At 38.5% G+C, this 18,590-nt stretch overlaps 1 protein-coding gene across 7 annotated transcripts in view; it reads right to left on the bottom strand.

The window, feature by feature from the left end:
• Nucleotides 1-18,590, bottom strand: part of PUS10 (pseudouridine synthase 10) — a 32,806-nt gene that overhangs the window by 10,599 nt on the left and 3,617 nt on the right. For 4 of the 7 annotated variants that reach the window (XM_074578536.1, XM_074578532.1, XM_074578529.1 and 1 more), the window contains exons 4-10: nucleotides 17,045-17,131; nucleotides 10,705-10,739; nucleotides 8,527-8,638; nucleotides 6,770-6,831; nucleotides 4,139-4,184; nucleotides 1,261-1,325; nucleotides 82-167 (exon numbers count right to left, since the gene is read on the bottom strand). In XM_074578536.1, the coding sequence (XP_074434637.1) occupies nucleotides 82-167; nucleotides 1,261-1,325; nucleotides 4,139-4,184; nucleotides 6,770-6,831; nucleotides 8,527-8,638; nucleotides 10,705-10,739; nucleotides 17,045-17,131 (493 nt within the window). The remainder of the gene's footprint in view (nucleotides 1-81; nucleotides 168-1,260; nucleotides 1,326-4,138; nucleotides 4,185-6,769; nucleotides 6,832-8,526; nucleotides 8,639-10,704; nucleotides 10,740-17,044; nucleotides 17,132-18,590) is intronic. The other 3 variants (XM_074578534.1, XM_074578537.1, XM_074578533.1) reach the window with 1 other exon arrangement.

Raw genomic sequence — 18,590 nt, 5'->3', positions numbered from 1 at the left:
CAAGAATTTTTTGGGTCTCACGGCAGTATTATAAAGTCATGTTTAAAGACAACACAGCAGCAAATAAATGGATCACTTTACCAGCCACAAAAACTGCACCATTATTGCACTGAATTTCCAGAGCAACACAGAGGTTCTTTGGTGAACTCGGGGGACATGGAAAATGCCTGTATTTAAAAAAAAAAAAAAAAAAGATTAAAAAATACTAGTAATACCAGAGCATGATGGAGCATCACCGTAGCAATAATGGCATGAAAGATGACGACCTCAGTTACACAAAACACAGCTACAATATAAATTCAGTATTCACGTTAAAAGCTGGAGCATCAAGAAATGGATAAACATTAAGCAAATCAAGAACACCACATTGCCAATACTTTTGTCAATCTGTCATTGAACGTTATCGAAGTATAACACTCCAAAGTGTGCTAATAAGATGTACTGTACTATAGCTATAGCAATAATGAAACTAAATACTGTATGACAACTATCTTCAGGATCTATTACTAAATCTTCGCTGTGAATCAAAGAAAAGAGCTGTGAAGACTTAGTGCAATTAAGCACAGTGAACTCCAGAGACACTGTCTATTCGTGTCTTCCCATTGCTTGTGATTTTACCATATTACAGCACTTGGTGTTTTCTTAAAACTCAACTCCTAACATTTTGGAAATATGGGAAAAAGTCTTTCTTGTAAAGAGAAGCTTGCCTTACAAACTCTAAGGTTCAACATACAGAAGGAAGTTCCATGATTTCTCAATCTCTTCTGTGGTTTTGGGGATGTACATAAAGATTTTTGAATGTAAATGACTGGCAATATCACAACGAACTGCTTTCACTTCTAACCATTCCAAATCCCATGCCAGCCCAGAGAGGTGCAGTGACGTGCTGCCGAAAGCACAGAGCAGAACTGCAGCTCTGACCCACAGTTTCTCCTCTCTGCTGCTCCTGAGATAATCAACCAAGGAAGCCCTTTTACTAACGGGAAAAAGACCATCATTTCTGTTACGCTCAGTTTTCCACCCTCTGTGGCTGAACTCAAGCATTTTCAGATTACTCCGCAATTAAAAGATCTGGAATGACATCTTATTACCAGAAGAACAGAAAACACACCCCATTTTAACCAGTGAACTAGCAGAATTTAAGCAATCAAAAGTTCTTTTATAGATATCTTACCACTACTTACCCACCTAATATTTTCCTCCCCATCCTAATTCTATACAAAAGTACAATACTAAGAACTGTTTTCAGTATATACTTACTTGAGAAAATCCTCTTCTTTTATCTTCTCTAGGGCTTTTATAACTGCCATTCTAGTGAAAACAGACTGCACAGTGAAATAAAAAAATGAGTCAAGAACTAAGAGAAGCTAAGAAAGGATATGCCTAAGGAATTAAAAAAAACCCTAAAACATACACACCGTATGCTTTTCATAACATAGTTTTTTCACTTGTGTTTTCTTATACCTAAAAGCAACTCTGTATCGGCAAGAACTCACTGCGATCTTAACCCTAACTTTAATAGAACAACAAAAAGCAACAGGTAATTCTGCCAATATCTATTCAAGTAACTTCACTCACAAGATGAAAGCAACACAACTTACACAGCTGACAGATTGGAACATAACAGTTATTTAGTCGTAGAACTAAGATTGGCCCCGTTGTTTCTAGAAGACACGTACAAAGAGAAGTATATGTTTCCTCACTCTGTTTTTACACAGAAGAAAAATAACAAGTGCCACTGGCTTTCAGCTGGTCTACAGTTACTGTCACGCTTTCAAATAAACCTACTCCAATTCCTTAGAACATTCAATTGCTAAGACTGCCCTTTGGTTAGCTGAAAGAAATGCTAAGCCTATCTCTGGAAACTATCTTATTTCAGATGATATACAACAGTGCGCAAAAGCAAGAACAAAAAAAGTGGTGCTTGGGAGCTCAGGTCCAAATTTGCAAAATACATTAAAAACAGAATCCTAAATCCACGAACAGAAACCTAAACCAGGCTTCCCCATTTTCAAGAGTGAAGGATACCTAAGTGACAGCTTTTATCTCTGTGACAGCAGACAACTAGTTCTTTTGAAAATAAGATTGCTGAGCAGGTATCTGTTTATAAAGTTCCAAAGTTCATTCATACTCAGAAGTAAGGGCTCAGAACAGTAGGGCTTGGCAGTTCCCAAACTGTGGAGGACAAGCAACTTCAGACCCCCGAGCTGCATCAGTTCACAAGGGTGAACTGATAATAACGGTAGTAATAATAGCACAACAGTGGCAGGAGTCACGACTACCATCCTCTATGCACTGCCAGGTGCTGCTGTTGATAACTCAAGTGAGCCTAAGGCAGAAAACAGAATTTAGGTTCCTAGAACAGGAAAACCAAGTGTTGTAACAGGTGAGGTGGAGTCCTACTTTAGGAAGGCTAAGGGCAACAGAAAGTCTCTAAATGAACCTCCTCATCAAAGCATGGTCAGCTATGAGATCAAACCATATTGCGCAGGGTTTCACCAAGTCAGGTCTTGAAATCCTCCAAGGACGGCACATGCCCTCTCTGCATAGCCTGCTCCACTGTCCAACTGTCCTCACGGTAAAAAGGTTTTTCTTATATCGACTCCAAACCTCTCACTTCAACTTCTTTCTGCTGTCTCTCGTCCTTCCACCATGCACTGTGATGAACAGCCTGGCTCCCTGCTCTCAATAATCTGTTGGTACTAGATATAATAATCAGTTGGGTCCTCCAGAAAGCCTTCTCTTCTCCAAGCTGAAGAAATCCACGTTTCTCAGCCTCTCCTCCTAGGGCATGTGCTCCAGCCCCCCAACTGTCTTGATGGCCATCTGCTGAATTTCCGATTTAATGATGTCTTTTTTGCAAACTGGATTGGGGATTTGGAAAAAAAAAACTGAGAAGTACTGGGTCAATGTTTGGGACAATTCAAGTCTTTGCTCTAACACAGAGTTCCTGGATGCCTTCAGGAAAGCTGCTCTTTCTCCTCCTAAGCATAAATTAGACATAATAGCACTTCCCTTCCTTGTAGAACAGATGAACTGGAAAAACCTTAAACTAGGAGCAGGTTTAAATAACTACCTATAGCAGATGACAGAAATTTTCACTCAGAACCCAGTTTTTGTACTACTTCTCTGATTAATACAGCCCTTGAAGCCAGCTTCAAGCACAACTTCTTTGTAAGGATGAACCTCTGACGGCTCTTCAGAGTCGGTATTTTTTCCTTTCGATTCCCCTACATCTTGTTGCCTGTGTGGTTTTAACAGCCAGGCCCTGCTACTTTAGCTCCTTATGTGGGATTTCCTCCCTTTTAAAGGAAAGCAATGCAGCAAGCAGTGAGTTATAACAATACAATCCTTCTAAAAAAAGACCTGCATTTATTGGTCAGGTGGAGTAGAGTAGGCAGAATTCCTGGGTCAGACTGCCTCTGCCAAATGTCGGTAGACTCTCCACCAGAAAGAATAAAAGGCCTCACATAGGCTTCTGTCAGAAGTTACTTGTTCTCCCTCTGATCACACCAACTGTCCTACTTGTATCAGTTTCTCTCCAACTGTTTTTTTATTCTTACATATCCTCTTTTCCGTCAACGATTGTGTGCGTGCTCAGGGCCTGCAACAAGTGGCAAAGTCCCTTTTCTTTCCTCCCCTCCTCCAGAGGCAGACAGGATAAAACCATCTGGCATGAATTGTGTCTTTCATTCAGATCAGAGGACATGAAAACTGCCGTGTGATCGTTCTCTTTCAGCTGCGGATTCTCATCTTCTCAATGTGACTTATCTGAACCATTTCACCCACAGAGAGCTTGAGGATCACCTTTTATACTACTTTTAACGCATGATAATCAAATTCCTAGATCTTAAGGGATGTATTTACAGAGAACGTTCCTAAAATTATGGCCTTCAGACAGTCTGGAAAATGAATGACCTAAAGAAAAGCACCAAGCTCTTATTTTTCTTAAGCAGAGGAATGTTAACTGAATAAAGGAGACAACTTTATTTTTACACAACTGAAAACTGGCGAGATTTTTGATGAAAGAAAACCAGGCATTAAACACTGCCTGAATACCTAGAAAAGTTCTTCCTTGTAGCTACAGCTGTGAAATTCTGAATGTCAGAAAAGAAATACAACAATTATGAGATCCTACCTGTTTGTTCTTCGCGGGTTTGAAACAGTCTGGACAAGCTGTGGCTCTAAATACAAAAATGAAAATTAGCTGCTACTCTTAGAGAAAAAGAAATAAACAGACAGACAGACTTATAACCATAGCATGTACATGGTCTTTGTACCAATATGTCCAGTATCTCACTCCGACAGCTTATCACAGAGCAGATTTTAAAATTAACTTTATCCTAAACCACTAACGGCGGAAGGTGTGCATTGCCTGGTCGAGAGAAATCACAAAGCTGTATAATCCTCTTTTGCTCTGACCAACGCAAATGTGTCTCAGCTTTGAGACGGGACGGAAAAGCACACAAGAAGTTTAGCTGTCATTTCTAATCCTCAATAAAGGTCACGATTGATGTTTAAGTTCTGTGCGAGATTTGCTGACATCTTGATACCTGTACTTGCTGTTCTTGGACAATGCACAGTACAAACTATAGATTCAAACTGCTGCTTCTGGATAGGAAAATTCAATTTAGTACAGAAAAAGTAACACCAGGTGCTCGATACCATTTGTGCTTTGCCTCTTCATAAGGAAACTATTGGTTGTTTCACGAAAGTGAAAGCCAAGTCAGTGAAACACTCAGTTTCTGAGTACTGTAAAGGAAGTTGCAGTTCCTATTAGTGGATTTCTATGTATGCAGGTAGAGACGATTTCTAGCCTACAACACAATTTATCATTTCTTGCTGGTGCTTTTCAACGCCGCTGTAACTACTTTAGACTATAAGGAAGCACATCTGATCTCTTGCTGTTTCTGTACAAGTAACTTGCCTGGCCAGTTTGTGACACAAAGCGTCACAACTTCCCTCTTCCAGAATTTAAATATCACCTAAGGTGATATTAAACATAAATCTCAAATATAAACTAATAAGAGTCAATTCAATCTTCCATGTCAAACCAAGGGTCATTTTAGCACACCTACCTGCACATAATTTTGTAAGAACAGCTTGAGAGATGAGAAATTGCAGATGCCATACTTGGAAATCCCACCCAAAAGGATACCTGGAGGACTTCTCCAGGTTGAGACAAGGTCCTCCTTCACTTCCACAAAAAACGTGACTGTCATTACTAAATCTGTGACATTAGTCAAATTTACCATATTTACATTGAAACCAAACCATTGCCGCAGAACATGCCAAGAGCCAGGTATTCACATATGCAGAATGCCTTGATGCCTGAGAAACTACTATTTAATTAAATTAGGTAATATGCTGTCACTTCAGAAAAATGTCTAAAACCTTAATTGCTGTTTAAGTATGCTACAAAGAGAAGGCAAGTAAAGGGATATAGTCAAGCCACATGGAATAAACCTGGAATGGAACTTCTTTACAGCTTTCACCTCTACAACTATTCTGCTTGGGGCGCCAACACTGGCACCATAATATGCTTGGCATCAACATTTTTGAAAGGTTACAAAAAGGACGGAAGGATGAGCTGAACATAATTGCTGAGAGGTTTCAAAGGAAGGAAAAGCACCACAGGAAACAAGAACCGATCAAGTAAAATTAAATAAATAAGAACAAACAGGTGCAGGATCCAGAAACTTTTAAGTCTTTACAGGATTGCAGGTACCATTATTTAGAATTGTAGTTTGGCCCTACTACTTTCGCCTCTCTCTACCCAGTCTTGAAGAAGCTGGACAGGCGAGAAGTTCAGCAAATGCTGGTAATCAGTTCTTCCTAATAGCAGGTATGTCACCAAGCATGCATTTCCCTCACCCCCCACCCCAAGACAAATGAAGGATGCAGTTGTTGAAAACCAAGAAGGTAGCAGATTGGGCATTCAAACAAAGATCACAAATTGCCAGAAGGGGTAAAATCAGGGAAATACATGAAGGCTGCAAAGCAAATCTCTAGTCTCAACAGTTGAGGTCACTATGCAATAGGGAAGTCAGAAATTCTATGCCGAGCCTTTTTCCATGCTAAGATTTAACTTGCAGTAGAAGCATAAGTGATGAGACTGAGTGAAACTGAAGTTTTCCAGGAAGCATCAGCAAACAGGAAGAGTGAACCTAATCATCCAGAATATACTACAGCTAGATTTTGAGAAATCAGATTAAATGGTAGCTGAATTCACAGAAATATTTTGCTTCTTTGTTTATAGCTGATGCCCTACTGGGCCAAGCCAAAAACTATGTATAGCATGGCCAGGGAACTTCTGTTTGTTTTAGTCATCCAGCTAAACTGGATTAACTCTCTTCAAAGCCTTCCCTCCCATCCATGTTTCCTATAAGAGCAGGAAAACCTAGGCATGACCTCAAAAGATTCCCCCCCCTGCAACTACGTGGTTTGAATTTATTTTTTAAAATGATATGGCTATATTGAAGAGGGTAATGACTTTGAGAAGGCCTGAAATTGAACAATTTATCTGAATGTTCTCCTTCTAGTTCAAATCAAAATTCTGGATTATTTTGTTTATTGGCTTTAAAGCACAGAATTAACCAGAGATGGTGTAACTTTAAGCTCTACAACTCTATCTGCATTATGAGGAAGTTTAGATGCAGGCCCCACTCTAGTTTATAAACACTGCATATTCTCATCTGTAGCAAATCCAAACCAACAATGTTGCACAATATTTAGATAAAGATCTTTTGTTATTTATATAAAAACTTACAGGAAACGACACTCCTCCTCTGTTTCTGGGTGAGCAAAGACCACGCTAACTTCAAATAAACTCTAAATTTAAAAAAAAAAAAAAAAGGAAAAAAGGTAATAGTTTTTTAAACAAACAGGGAGGATACTCTCAAGCATCCTTAGTATTAGGAAAACAGTAAAGAGGTAGACAAAAGAGAAAGTAACCCATTTATTCTACAACATCGTCTAAAGATATTAAAACGTGTGCCAAATAGCATTTGCATTTCTGAAGTAACCAAAGATGATCTGAGAGCCCTTCAAAACATAAGTGACCTACACATCATAGATACCAGCCCTATTTTGCACAGGGGGAACTGAGTCAGAGACGGTGAATGCTCAAAGCCTATTACGGTCACTAAACTTAACAAACCTTCTGGGAGAGCAATGCATGGCGTGGAATAAAGATAAAAACCCTGTAGTAGTCACCACTGTAAAATTTTGTCAGGGGCTTCATTTGCAATGACTGGATGGCCTTGGGGCAAAGAAAGGCAATATGTCCTAGCGGATTGACAGCTAGACCAGAAACTCTAGTGTAATCTCAATTCTACCCCCAATTCCCTCTTTGGCCTTGGGCAAACGACACTCATTACTTCTGTTATTCAGATACCAGAATACCTCAAGAGGGCTATTGAAAAGATTGGCTAATATTCAAGTGCCTTGTAGATAAAGAGCACTAGACAAGTAACTTTTATGGTACAATGATGTCTGGAGCGGCTCAGTGCCCAAGCAACGTAGAGCTTTTGCTAACTTGGTATGTAAGAAGTTTGTCTCTTCTTGGGTCATCTTCAGGGTAACTGAGCATTTCTTTCTTCGCTAAGACAAAAGGGATGCTTTCAATTAGTACTCCTGGGAAAAGACAATCTGTAATTATTATGGAAGCCGACAAATTAACGTAAAGACTAAATGAGTCTAGTCCTGGGGTCAGTCGTGTGGCTGATGACAGGTAAAAACTGCAGTCTGCCTTGTCCTCGGCAGGAATTGTAGCCATGTTTGCAGAAATTTTACATTCAAGATGATGGTGTTTCTGAGTTTGCCTGGCAACACCTGAATGTTATGTTCAGTCAATGCATTTCAGAAACATTTTAAGAATGTTAGTCAGAATCTGAAAGCTGAAACCAGGGTTTGAAAAAACATTTCTCTTGCCTACTTACAGGTATTGCAGGTTCCAACATGCCTATCTCTAGCGTTCCTTAAAAATGAACAAGGACCAGTCTTTCCTCTTTCAGTAAGATTCAGAAATATATTTTATCCGTAGAATTTAACATGCTAACAACCTGAATGATTTATCTCACAGAGCAGTGACAGTGGTGGCAGTAATAGGAGAGCAAAGAAGGAATGTGTGAGCATTCCTTAACCTCTGGAAAACAGAGAGCCTGGAAAATAAGAAAACTGAAAAAGTCTCATTGATAAAAAGAGGGTGGCAGCCCAAGAGCAAGAGATTTAGGAAAAGACTACAATGGTTTCAGAAGATGCAATGATCTATGCGTACAAAAATGAAGACTGGACTCCTCAGTGTTGAGTCTTGGAGATCTCTGGTTAAAAGAGCTTCCCCCCTGCTTCCCCCTACAGTGAACATAAGAGCAGTGCAACTTGTTTATCTTAATGAGGGAAAAAAGTATATATTTTTATTTCCCCCCCTTGTATATTTAAGTGTATAAAAATCACACACACACACAAGCACATATTAAAAAGAATAAAAGACACAGAGAAAAAAGTGTTTTCTTATTTATACGACACCTTTCCGTCAGCAGGAACACCCAACTCTTCTGACAATTGGGGATGAATAATCCACTTATAAGCTTCTTTCAGCTGAACAATGTCATCCTTTGCCAAGGGAAGGCCCAGTTTTCTGAATCACATACACAAAGAAATAGTAAACTTGCACAGGAGTCTGCCAAAGATAGATACATGACATACAGTATTTCAAGACAAACTGAAGTAACTAGCAATGCACAAATAAAAAAGGACAAAAGTACGAAGCATACAGATGACAGACGATGGCATGAAAGAATGAAAGGCTGTTCCACAGGTACATGCAGATAGAGGCAAGATCCTTCTGACGGTAAACCAACACCTAGTTCACCTTAAGTAAACCAAGTATCGGGATCCTGCAGGGCAGCACCTGTGCTACTTGCTAAGGAGCCTCCTGTCCACCTTCCACCCTAAGTAATATCTTGTCTTGCCCTGTTTCTATTTGGCAGTGTTTTTTTCGCTAACATTTAAAAATAGATTCTTTTTTTTTCTGTGTAGAAGAACATGCACTGAGGAAACTCATGCCATAGCTTCACAGTAGATCAAAAGCTGCAAAAGTCCTTCCAGAGTCTACCTGGAGAAGAGCTGAGAGAGATGTGCACAAAAATACTTTGTTTAAAAAGAAAAAAATAAAAAACCCTTAGACTTATTTTTATCGTTAAAAGGGCTATCTAGTCCTTCATTAAAGGAGGGTGTGAATTCCAGCGGGCAAAAATTCCTAAGAGGAAAAGCCCAGATGACAGCCTCAGTTGACCTTGCTGCAACAGGCTCAACTACCTCTGTACATACAAGACCAGGCCTCGACTCCTGTGTCTTTGACGATGGAGAGTGAAATTAAAAGGAGCAGATGCCTGTAAGGATACCAGTATGTGTGTCCTGGTGTAGCCATGATTTCAAACCACTTGTTTGGGAACTTACAGAGCAAAGCGCATGTCCTCCCACACAAATGGCACCAATGGTAGGCTATGTGGCTCTACAGGGTCTCATCTTCTCTCAAGCAATTTAATGAAACAATTGCTTTTAAATTAATCTCAAAGTAGGAAGTGATTCATCACCTTTTAGTCTAGCTTTCTATGAGTATCTTGAAATGGTACTTCCAGCCAACATGGCTTCCGCCAAAGACTAGTTCAGTATCCTCAACTAACTTTGAGAGAAGTGCATTTCTTTCCTCTTGCCCACAAAGACAATTTACCCATTCAAAATGGCTCTAATACGTTCTCATTTGGCCAGGAATGGGAGTGTCCTGGAGTAGACAAGGAATCAAGCGTTTAAATTGATTTCAAAACACTGAGGTATAAAAAAGAAGAGTCAAAAGTAACATGCACCCACTGCACTAATATCTTTCTTGCTACACTACTGAATTTTCACCATTATCCGATTAACAATTTTCTGTCACTATTAATGTAAGCTAAACCTGAAGAGGTCTGTATTTCACTGTGTCTTCCACGTACAAGAAGATTTTGGCTCACAGATGGCATCATGGCACCTCTCAGGACCATTAAGCTAACCCAAAGTGCACAGTTGGACAGACAGCCTGCACTCCAAGTTGAAATGCCATGTCCTAGCTATAATCACACTATGAGGCAAAGGAGATAAGAAACGCCAATTAAAGTCAAACCAGGTAAAAATAAACAAAAAACTAAACCAGCTGCCATCTTATCCTTTGTAAGCATCAAGTAAACTGGACAATAGTTTCATAACAAGACTATAAAATCAACTTCTTGCCTGCTCAACATTTATATAGACGAATGGTGGCTATATAAAAGAGTTCTTGTCAGTCATACAACAAAAGCTATGGACAATAAAAAAATAAAAAAAACCAAATAAAATGACAGCACATCCCAATTCTGAATTTCCTTATGCTTAGTTTTGAAGGTAAGTGAAAATCTTGGCCAAGAACATAGAAGTGACTCTACATATTCCACAACTGTCAGCAGAAATACATTTATATGAATGCAACTTTCTTGACCTCGAAAATACAGCATTAATTGCTTGGTTAAAATTCTCTCTTAACATACTTGTCTCAGCAGGTCCACTGCATTAAGTGGTTTCTCATTTCTACTACGCTGGAAAAAAGTTATAGTAAGAGTATCTCTCCTTTCTCTAAATCTGGAGAACTCTCTAACAGAAGTGGTATGAGGGTTGCCAAAAGAAATTACTCACCCCATTTCCTGTTTTACCAGCAGCCAAGCAGCACGCTATAGGTCACCAGGCATGCCCAGGAAGAAGAGAAGAAAAAAAAAAAAAAGAAAGCAAGTGAAATTAAGGCTCAAAACTCCCAACAATTTGAGAGACTATTAGCAGAAGGAATAATGTTTTAAAAACTCAGGACAAAAAGGAATTATTAGGATTTTAATTTAGCTTTTGCTTTAGAAATGGAAAGATAGGATTGCTATTTGTTTTTATTTGCAAGACAACACTTTGCAATTCACCTCAAATCCCATCTGGCTTTAAAAAAAAAAAAAGATCAGGCTGCATTAAACACACTTTGAAACTTGCTATTAATACTATAACTAGAAAAAGACTCTGACAGCCTAAGTCAAGTGCAACCGACAGTTATCTACCACACAGAGAAATTAAAAGTGTCTAAATGGACGGTATATGAAAACTGATTTAACATATGAATTTTTTAAAAAAATATAAACTATTCAGTTATCATCCCTTATAAAAAACATGAAATAAAAGACATACTTGGTCTCGTGGTAATCGTGAACCCTTCCCCTCAGGATTGCCCCCTTATTTAAAGCACACCACTTAGTTTAGGAGACACAGGCTGAATATGAGAAAGCTGAGGAACAGAAGGAATCATTCTAGAGCTTTTAGTACAAATGCTCGAGTTCACTAATAATTATTTATCACAAAGCATATATAGGAATGGCTGGAAGATGTGATCTGAGAATCATGGACAGATTCAACCTTGAACTCTCCTTTTTCATTTCTCAGTTGCCCCTCTGTTACTTTGTGGAGATCCTCTGTGAATACCACCTTCTGCGGCTCCCGATGCGCTTCTTTGAGTGGAGGTTACAAGAAGTAATATTTTCTTTACATGTGTGATCACAGAATAATTCAGGGACCTCAGCAGGTCTCTATCCAACATTACACTTGTAGCAGGATCACCTATGAAACCAGACAAGGTTGCTCAGGGCTCTGTCCAATGAGTCCTTGAAATGGAGTAATGGAGACAGCACCATCTCTCTGGACAACCTGCTCTAGTGCTTGATTGTCTTCAATCCGTACATAGCAAATACTTCCTCAAAATCTACCCCACTCTCTAGCAGCCTTAAGTATGTAAACAAACAACATAGAGGCCTCTTAGATGTGACACCGCCCAGGAAAGAAGACCACAAACCATCACTTAGGTGTCCCAGCCAACAAATGGAACTCAGCAGTGTAAGAATTAACAATGGTTGTAACAAAGTTCAAAAGCAGAATTAGAACTACCAGTGGTATGATGGACAATACAAAACCACAAGATTAAGCACAAAGGAGAACAGCCAACACTAACAGACTCGAACAAAATTAAAAAGGATCAAGAAACTGAAGATTTCCAAACAACATTGCTAATGCCAAAAGCTTCCAAAGGCATATCTGTACCACACCCTGCTCTGCGGAGCCAAACACTTTAGAGGTGCACCCTTTGGCAGTCTCACTTGCTTCTCTTTGTACTGACAATATTGATTCTACAAGATGATCTATTAGTTCTGTGCAGTAATTGTTTAGCGTTCTGGGCTTTAAATTTTGCCTCCGCATGGGCCAGGAATGAGTGCCATTCTCTGCACTACAATGAAAACTACCTTACTAAACTGAAGTGCGTTACAGTTAACCAGAATTGTAACTTTGACCTCAAACGGCCTTTCTATTAGGTCTTTAATTACGTGGAAAAAATGTGATGCTGGACACAGGTATTCAGAAGAACCATACAATTTTTCCATTTCAACAGAATGCCTATCAGTGCAAAAGCAATTAATAAGAAGAAAAAAACTCCCCTCAAAACCTCCTACAACGAAGCAGCAACAACAATAACGGTCTCAGTTCTTCCGCTACTAACAAAAACAAAATACATTAAAGCTGGCAGGACGCCACTTAACTAATAGAACCTGTACGCAGTCTGGACACCTAGTCTCACCATCCTCACTGAAGATGAATTCCAAAAATCGTGTTGTTGGCTTGAAATAACTACAGTGAAAAAAATCAAAATTTGTAGTTTTCAGTTTGTGGACTGCAGGCTACTAGTGAAGTGCCAGAGAAAGGTGACTCCATAGGGTTGCTATACAACCATATATACATGTGGAATGTCCAAAAGAGCTGGTATCTCAAAAGCAGTGAACACCACTGATTTAAATACATGTTTGAAAACTTATATCAAACTTAAAGGAGCACAGCCAAGATCACATCATCTTTTCATTGAAATCAGAAGGAACCCCATCGTAGATCTCTTTTACATGCTGATAGAGGAACTCAATCAAAAAAATGTCTAATAACCTTCCTCTGGTACATCTAAAAGAATGAGGGAATCCTAAAAACAATGCTAGAAATGTTAAGGGGAAAAAGGGATGAGGGAGAGAGGACACAAATTTTGTTAGATACACGATACACAAAACTGCATGCTACTGAACCAAAGAAATATAGTTGTATTGATGGAACACTGTTCACTCAAATTCACTGTGATTCATTATCCTGCATATGTAGACAGTATGAGTAAGACTGCTTGAAGTATATCGTAATCTTGTTTGCATAATAACCCAGATAAAATCATAAATAAAAATAGTTTCCAACTGAAGTTCCTTGAACATAATTTCGAACTAGAGAACATGACAACCATAAAACTTGGTCTAGAAATCTGCATTTGACAAATGCCAATTTAAAGAAATCACATATGCCTTGATTTAAAGCATGTAGGTTTGGTACTCAGTCAGGTGGCTAATCTCACACCTTTCCCCTGTTTTACAGGCGTACAATTACAAAATAGAGAAAACTTCTGCGTGCAAGTAACTATGCTAAAATGAGAGCACAAGTCAAATTTCACATCCTCTCTCTTGACTTCAAAATTGAAAGAAAATTAAAGAATTTGCTTTTTCCCTTCAATTAAGAGGAAACAATAGATTAGGGTACTGTGAGCACAGAAGCCAAAAGATCCCAAATTCCAAATCACATTCAGTCACCAAGCCAGCCAAACCCCCCTACCCCTATGCCTTCACTCCCCCGCTCTGCTCTCTCCCAGCTGTATGTGAAGCAGGGGATCAGATCCCTCCACTTCATAATTACTTCATGTTTGTGAAGTGGTTTGAAAATGAAAAATGCTCATTACAGAGCTCAAGCCTGCAGGGCAATGCTTAACAGCAAACATATTTCTGAAATACACTAGCTCAGCCGCTATATTGATTACAAGCTGCAGGTTATTATTCTAATGCTATCTGAGGGATCACAGTGGCAACAGTTGAAATACCATGTGCAATCCCAGCCACAGCCTTTTTTTCACTGTATTAGAAAAGAGCTTCGAGATGGGGAATTCCATGATGAGGTATACACAGCCCTACAGGGAGTAATGACTACAGATGCTATTTGCATCAACGTCCTTGTAGCAAGTACCAGGATGATGGATCACAACTGAGACTACAGACATAGCTAACAGTCACCCTTTTGAAGGGCATGACTCGCTTCACATTCTAATATAGTTGTCTGACATAAACTTGGGACTCCTGTAGTTATGATTTATTTTAATCAAATATCCTACTTGGGGAAAGAGGTGATAGGTTTTTTGCATTACAGATACAAATACTTTGCAAATGTAGATTTTATGTCCCACTCTTCTTCAGCTCCTATCGTACATTTTAGACTTGGCAGGATGACAACTGTCATAATTAAATTAGTTGAAGGTAATATTAAAAGGCAGTTTCTGATTTTTTTGTTAAAAAGAAGTCAGAGAAAATGTGTGTGTCATACAAAAGGTCAATGGGAGGGAGGCTGTCTTTGGGGAGTCCTTTTATGATAAAATTACATATGTTCTTGTACAGTGCAGTTCAAAGAATTAAAAGCAGAATTTAACAAAAGACCTCTTTTCAACACGAAGCATTTTGAGATATTTGAGATACTTTGACATATTATATTACTTGCTGGTTTTCTCTAACTGTAAAACAGGAGCTGCTTTTACCAATTATTTTTTGAAGTGACAGGTGCTAAATAAACCCCCATGATTTTAAAGAGGTTCTTTCTCCACCATCACCCATTTTCACCCCTTCAGCCAGAGCACAGCTACACAAACAGCTGGTTTAGCATTTGGCGAGACTGAAGGGATGGAAGAGAAAGGATAGCAGGAACTTCCTAATGCAGACCTGCTCCCAGACAAACCAAAAGTGTTTCCAAAGAGAACAGATCTGGATTTAGAGCTTCCTACTCACTCACCTCACTCCACCTATTCATTTCTGAACCCACACCACAACTTTTATTCCCTTGGTTGTACCAAGCACTGTAGTATTGTTTGTTTGCTTGCTTGAACATAAGGACACGATAGCTTGAATGAAGCAGATCAATAGGTTAAAAATTACATCTCATTGCTTTTATCTAACTAATGATTTATTGCACTTAGAAGACAAAATTGTTATAAAGTAATAAATCTGGGTTTCTACTAACTGCATTTGCAAAGTCAGTTTTCCCAGTCCACACAGTCTCAGTGTATCATCAACATTTCGATCAGTAAGAGGAACTCTCTGAAGCAAACTGTTATTTTTTGCTTCCATTTACAGCCAAGACTACCTCAAAAGCAGAGAGAAACACTTGCCCTGCTTGTTCACATTAGTGTGAGAACATCACTGAGCCAGAACTGCAATGCAATAACCCCCTCTACCGAGGCATTCTGGCAAAGACCCACAAAGAGTGCGAGAAAGAGCAGCATAGCATCAAATTCCTCGCCTCCATCATTACATAGCTATGCTACGGAAATAATAAAAAAAATAAGCTATTTTTAAGTTGGATAAACTAAAGCTGTCAAGCTAAAGATGCATAATGGAAGCGTATTAAGAACCTGATAACATGGGAATTGCAGTTGGGAATCTAGCCAGAAGATTCTGTGCATCACTTTGTTTTTGATCATTGAGGCAATAATGAATAGAGTAAGGGAGCTCTCACTAATGACTAGCAAAGGTAGAGTGGAAATGCAAAAGACCTGATCAATAGTACCCTAAAAATAATAAGGCTCCACTTTTTTTAAACACCTAAGCTTACACCGGGCATTAAGCTGGAGTAAGTTTGACCTACATTAGGAGTTTCACAGAGCATCATGGGCACACATGCACACATCCATATATTCACCTCACCTGAAAGTGTTTTTTTGACATATCTCATTTTTTGGACGACCATAAAATCAAACGGGAATAAGGAGGGTTCATCCGTTCAGAAAGCACAGAGCAATTTCTTCTGGTATTATTTTACCAGACACAGTGGCAGCTGAAGCAAACACACCAACTATGCTTAATTTCAGATGGGAAGTAGAGAATCTTAGCTTCGAGAAGACTTAGAAGTAGAATGTATGTTAGCACAATGCAGCTATTACACTGGCATTTGCCTGAGATGCCAGAACCAACAGTACAAATCAACACTAAAAGTGTAGTAGATTATTTAACAATCAAACTGTGTGGGATGGGAATCGACCTCACCGCAGCTTTATATATAAATCCAAGACCACCTACACTTCTTTCTGCCGTGTTCACTGAAGCTTCTACTACATCTTACCACAGCAGGCATCCATCATAAAAGATTTACATGTTGTCCTTTAGAATAGTATTTTTGCATCACTTTATATCAGAAAGCAGGGGAACATTGTAAAACAACCCACAACTAAGCAAAAATTGTCGCTTTATTGACCAAGTTCTACTATGCTTAGTATGCTCCCTCAATTTAAAAAAAAAAAAAATATTACCAGGGTTATACACTCCACACTACAGAAATGTAAACAATTTAAGTTTGATTAAAATTGCCATTAAAATCAGTAGTTTTACAACTGCTATTAACTGTAGTTTTACAAATCTAGACTTTCAACAATGCCCAAGACAGGTGACTATTAAAATGTGTATTTTCACATCATTTAAAATGCAGAACAGTTAAAGAGTTCATCTTCAAGTTCCCTCATTTGTATTCTGCACTACCAATTATCATTTATTTCAGGAAAGGCACCAGCTGTGCAGTTCCTTCTCTGAGAAGATCCACAAAGCAGAGCTGGCATCTGTACCAAAGGAAACAATACACTGAGGGTTTAAAGAAACTCCTTTTAGATTTTCAGATGTAAAGTAACTCCCGGGCTAACTGAAAACTAAAGTGACTCAGACACTTTGTTAATTAGAATAATACTCACCAACAAGGAAGAGGAGAGCAGACTTCACTTCGAGCATGTGTTTTTGGTTTTTTAAACAATAGCAATTAAAAATCAAACCACCTCCAGCTTGTACACTCCACAGTTACTTTCTTTAATATGCATTTAAGTTATGAAGAAATATCTGTAAACACTTACCTCCCTAACAGACAGCTGTGGGGGCAGCGACACAGAAAATACAAAACTAGTGAACTGGTAGTCAGCAGAATTAACCTTTTGGCACACCTGTAAGCGAAGGATTCTAATATTAAACCACAGCAATGGAACTGAGTTGATAATCTTTTAGGATATTCTTTATTCTAGCATAATCACTGTAAATCCATGTTAATACACATTCAGATAGATGCTGAACATACACACCAGAGTAATCCCTAAAAACTTATTGAAATCTTTTTTTGTTCTGTTAAAAAAAAAAAAAAACAAAGTTACTAACAAACTGTATCCTTACTGCTATGAAACAACCAAACTCTCTATTTTAAGGCTAAGAACAATTGTATACCAAAATCTTAGTGCAATGAATTATACCACAGTGACCAAAGGCTAGAACAGCTGACTCTGAATGTTTTTCTTCACGGCAGTGATACAATTCTATAACAATAAAAATGTTTAAGAACCTGGGATAAGACAGGAATAAACAGGTATCCACAGCAGTAATTCATAATCACTCTTCATTGTAAAAAGATCATGTTTGTCACTGGAAATAAAGTAAGAACCCGAACACACATCAAACATTTTAAAGTATGCTAGTGAGAGACGATGGCTAAATGCCCCTACTGGAAGTAAACTTAAACACACATGGAGAAGTCATCCAAAACGTCAGTGATTTTAGTGAATGTTAAAGATGAATTCTGAGATTTCAAGGTGAAATCAACATCTCAGATAAGGAAATTTCCTTATAAAATAATCAGCTTTTGCGGTGCCTTAATAAATGCTACCAGATTTTCCATTGCTACTCAAGAGAGTAACTCTGAAACAAGCCTTGTAACTAGATTTTGTAAAAAATATATATACTCTGCCAATGGAAACGAAAAAGAAACATGCACTACAACAGAAACTATATCCTATGCTTTCTGTTTAGGCCCATTTTTAAGTATACTCATGCTATTAAACCAAATTCTTTTCTATTAAAACTCCTTTAAACATCTCAAATACAAGTGGGATTTTTCTCGCTGATATTTCAATTTGTCACATAAGCAATTTTATTGCTCAGAGATGATGTTTGCAACACTCGTTATGCCTACATTCTCTCCTAACTCATATTTTCTCTATTATCTAGTCTGTTGTACCACCAAAACATTTTCTTCCTCTGTGGCTTTCTAAATAGTAGCACATGGTAAAGACAGACTCGTGCTATATTAGGAACACGCAGTTAAGCTGAAGAGCACAGCACTTGATGCCTTATTTTCCCTTCATATAGCAAAAGTAAAGAGAGGTCACCATTTACAGTGAGGTTTTCCTTGTAATCTAAGCAGCTGAATCTCAGGTTATCTCCTAAATTCAAGTAACCACGTATCTGTTAGTCCTTTTCTTAGGAAAATGTGCTCCTAGCAGTCATTCCATTGCACCTACACTGCTATTTTTTAAAAAAAAGTTACATTATGACAAGGCCTGGGTAAAACGTGGTCACACTGACAAATGTTATTTCCCAGCTGCACAGGAGGTATGCAAACACTGTCAATGAGCA

This window comes from Larus michahellis, chromosome 3 (assembly GCF_964199755.1).
Source record: "Larus michahellis chromosome 3, bLarMic1.1, whole genome shotgun sequence".
In the NCBI taxonomy this organism is placed as follows: Eukaryota; Metazoa; Chordata; class Aves; order Charadriiformes; family Laridae; genus Larus; species Larus michahellis.
The sequence above is the reverse complement of the archived record's forward strand: the minus strand, read 5'-3'. Positions and strand labels throughout refer to the sequence as shown.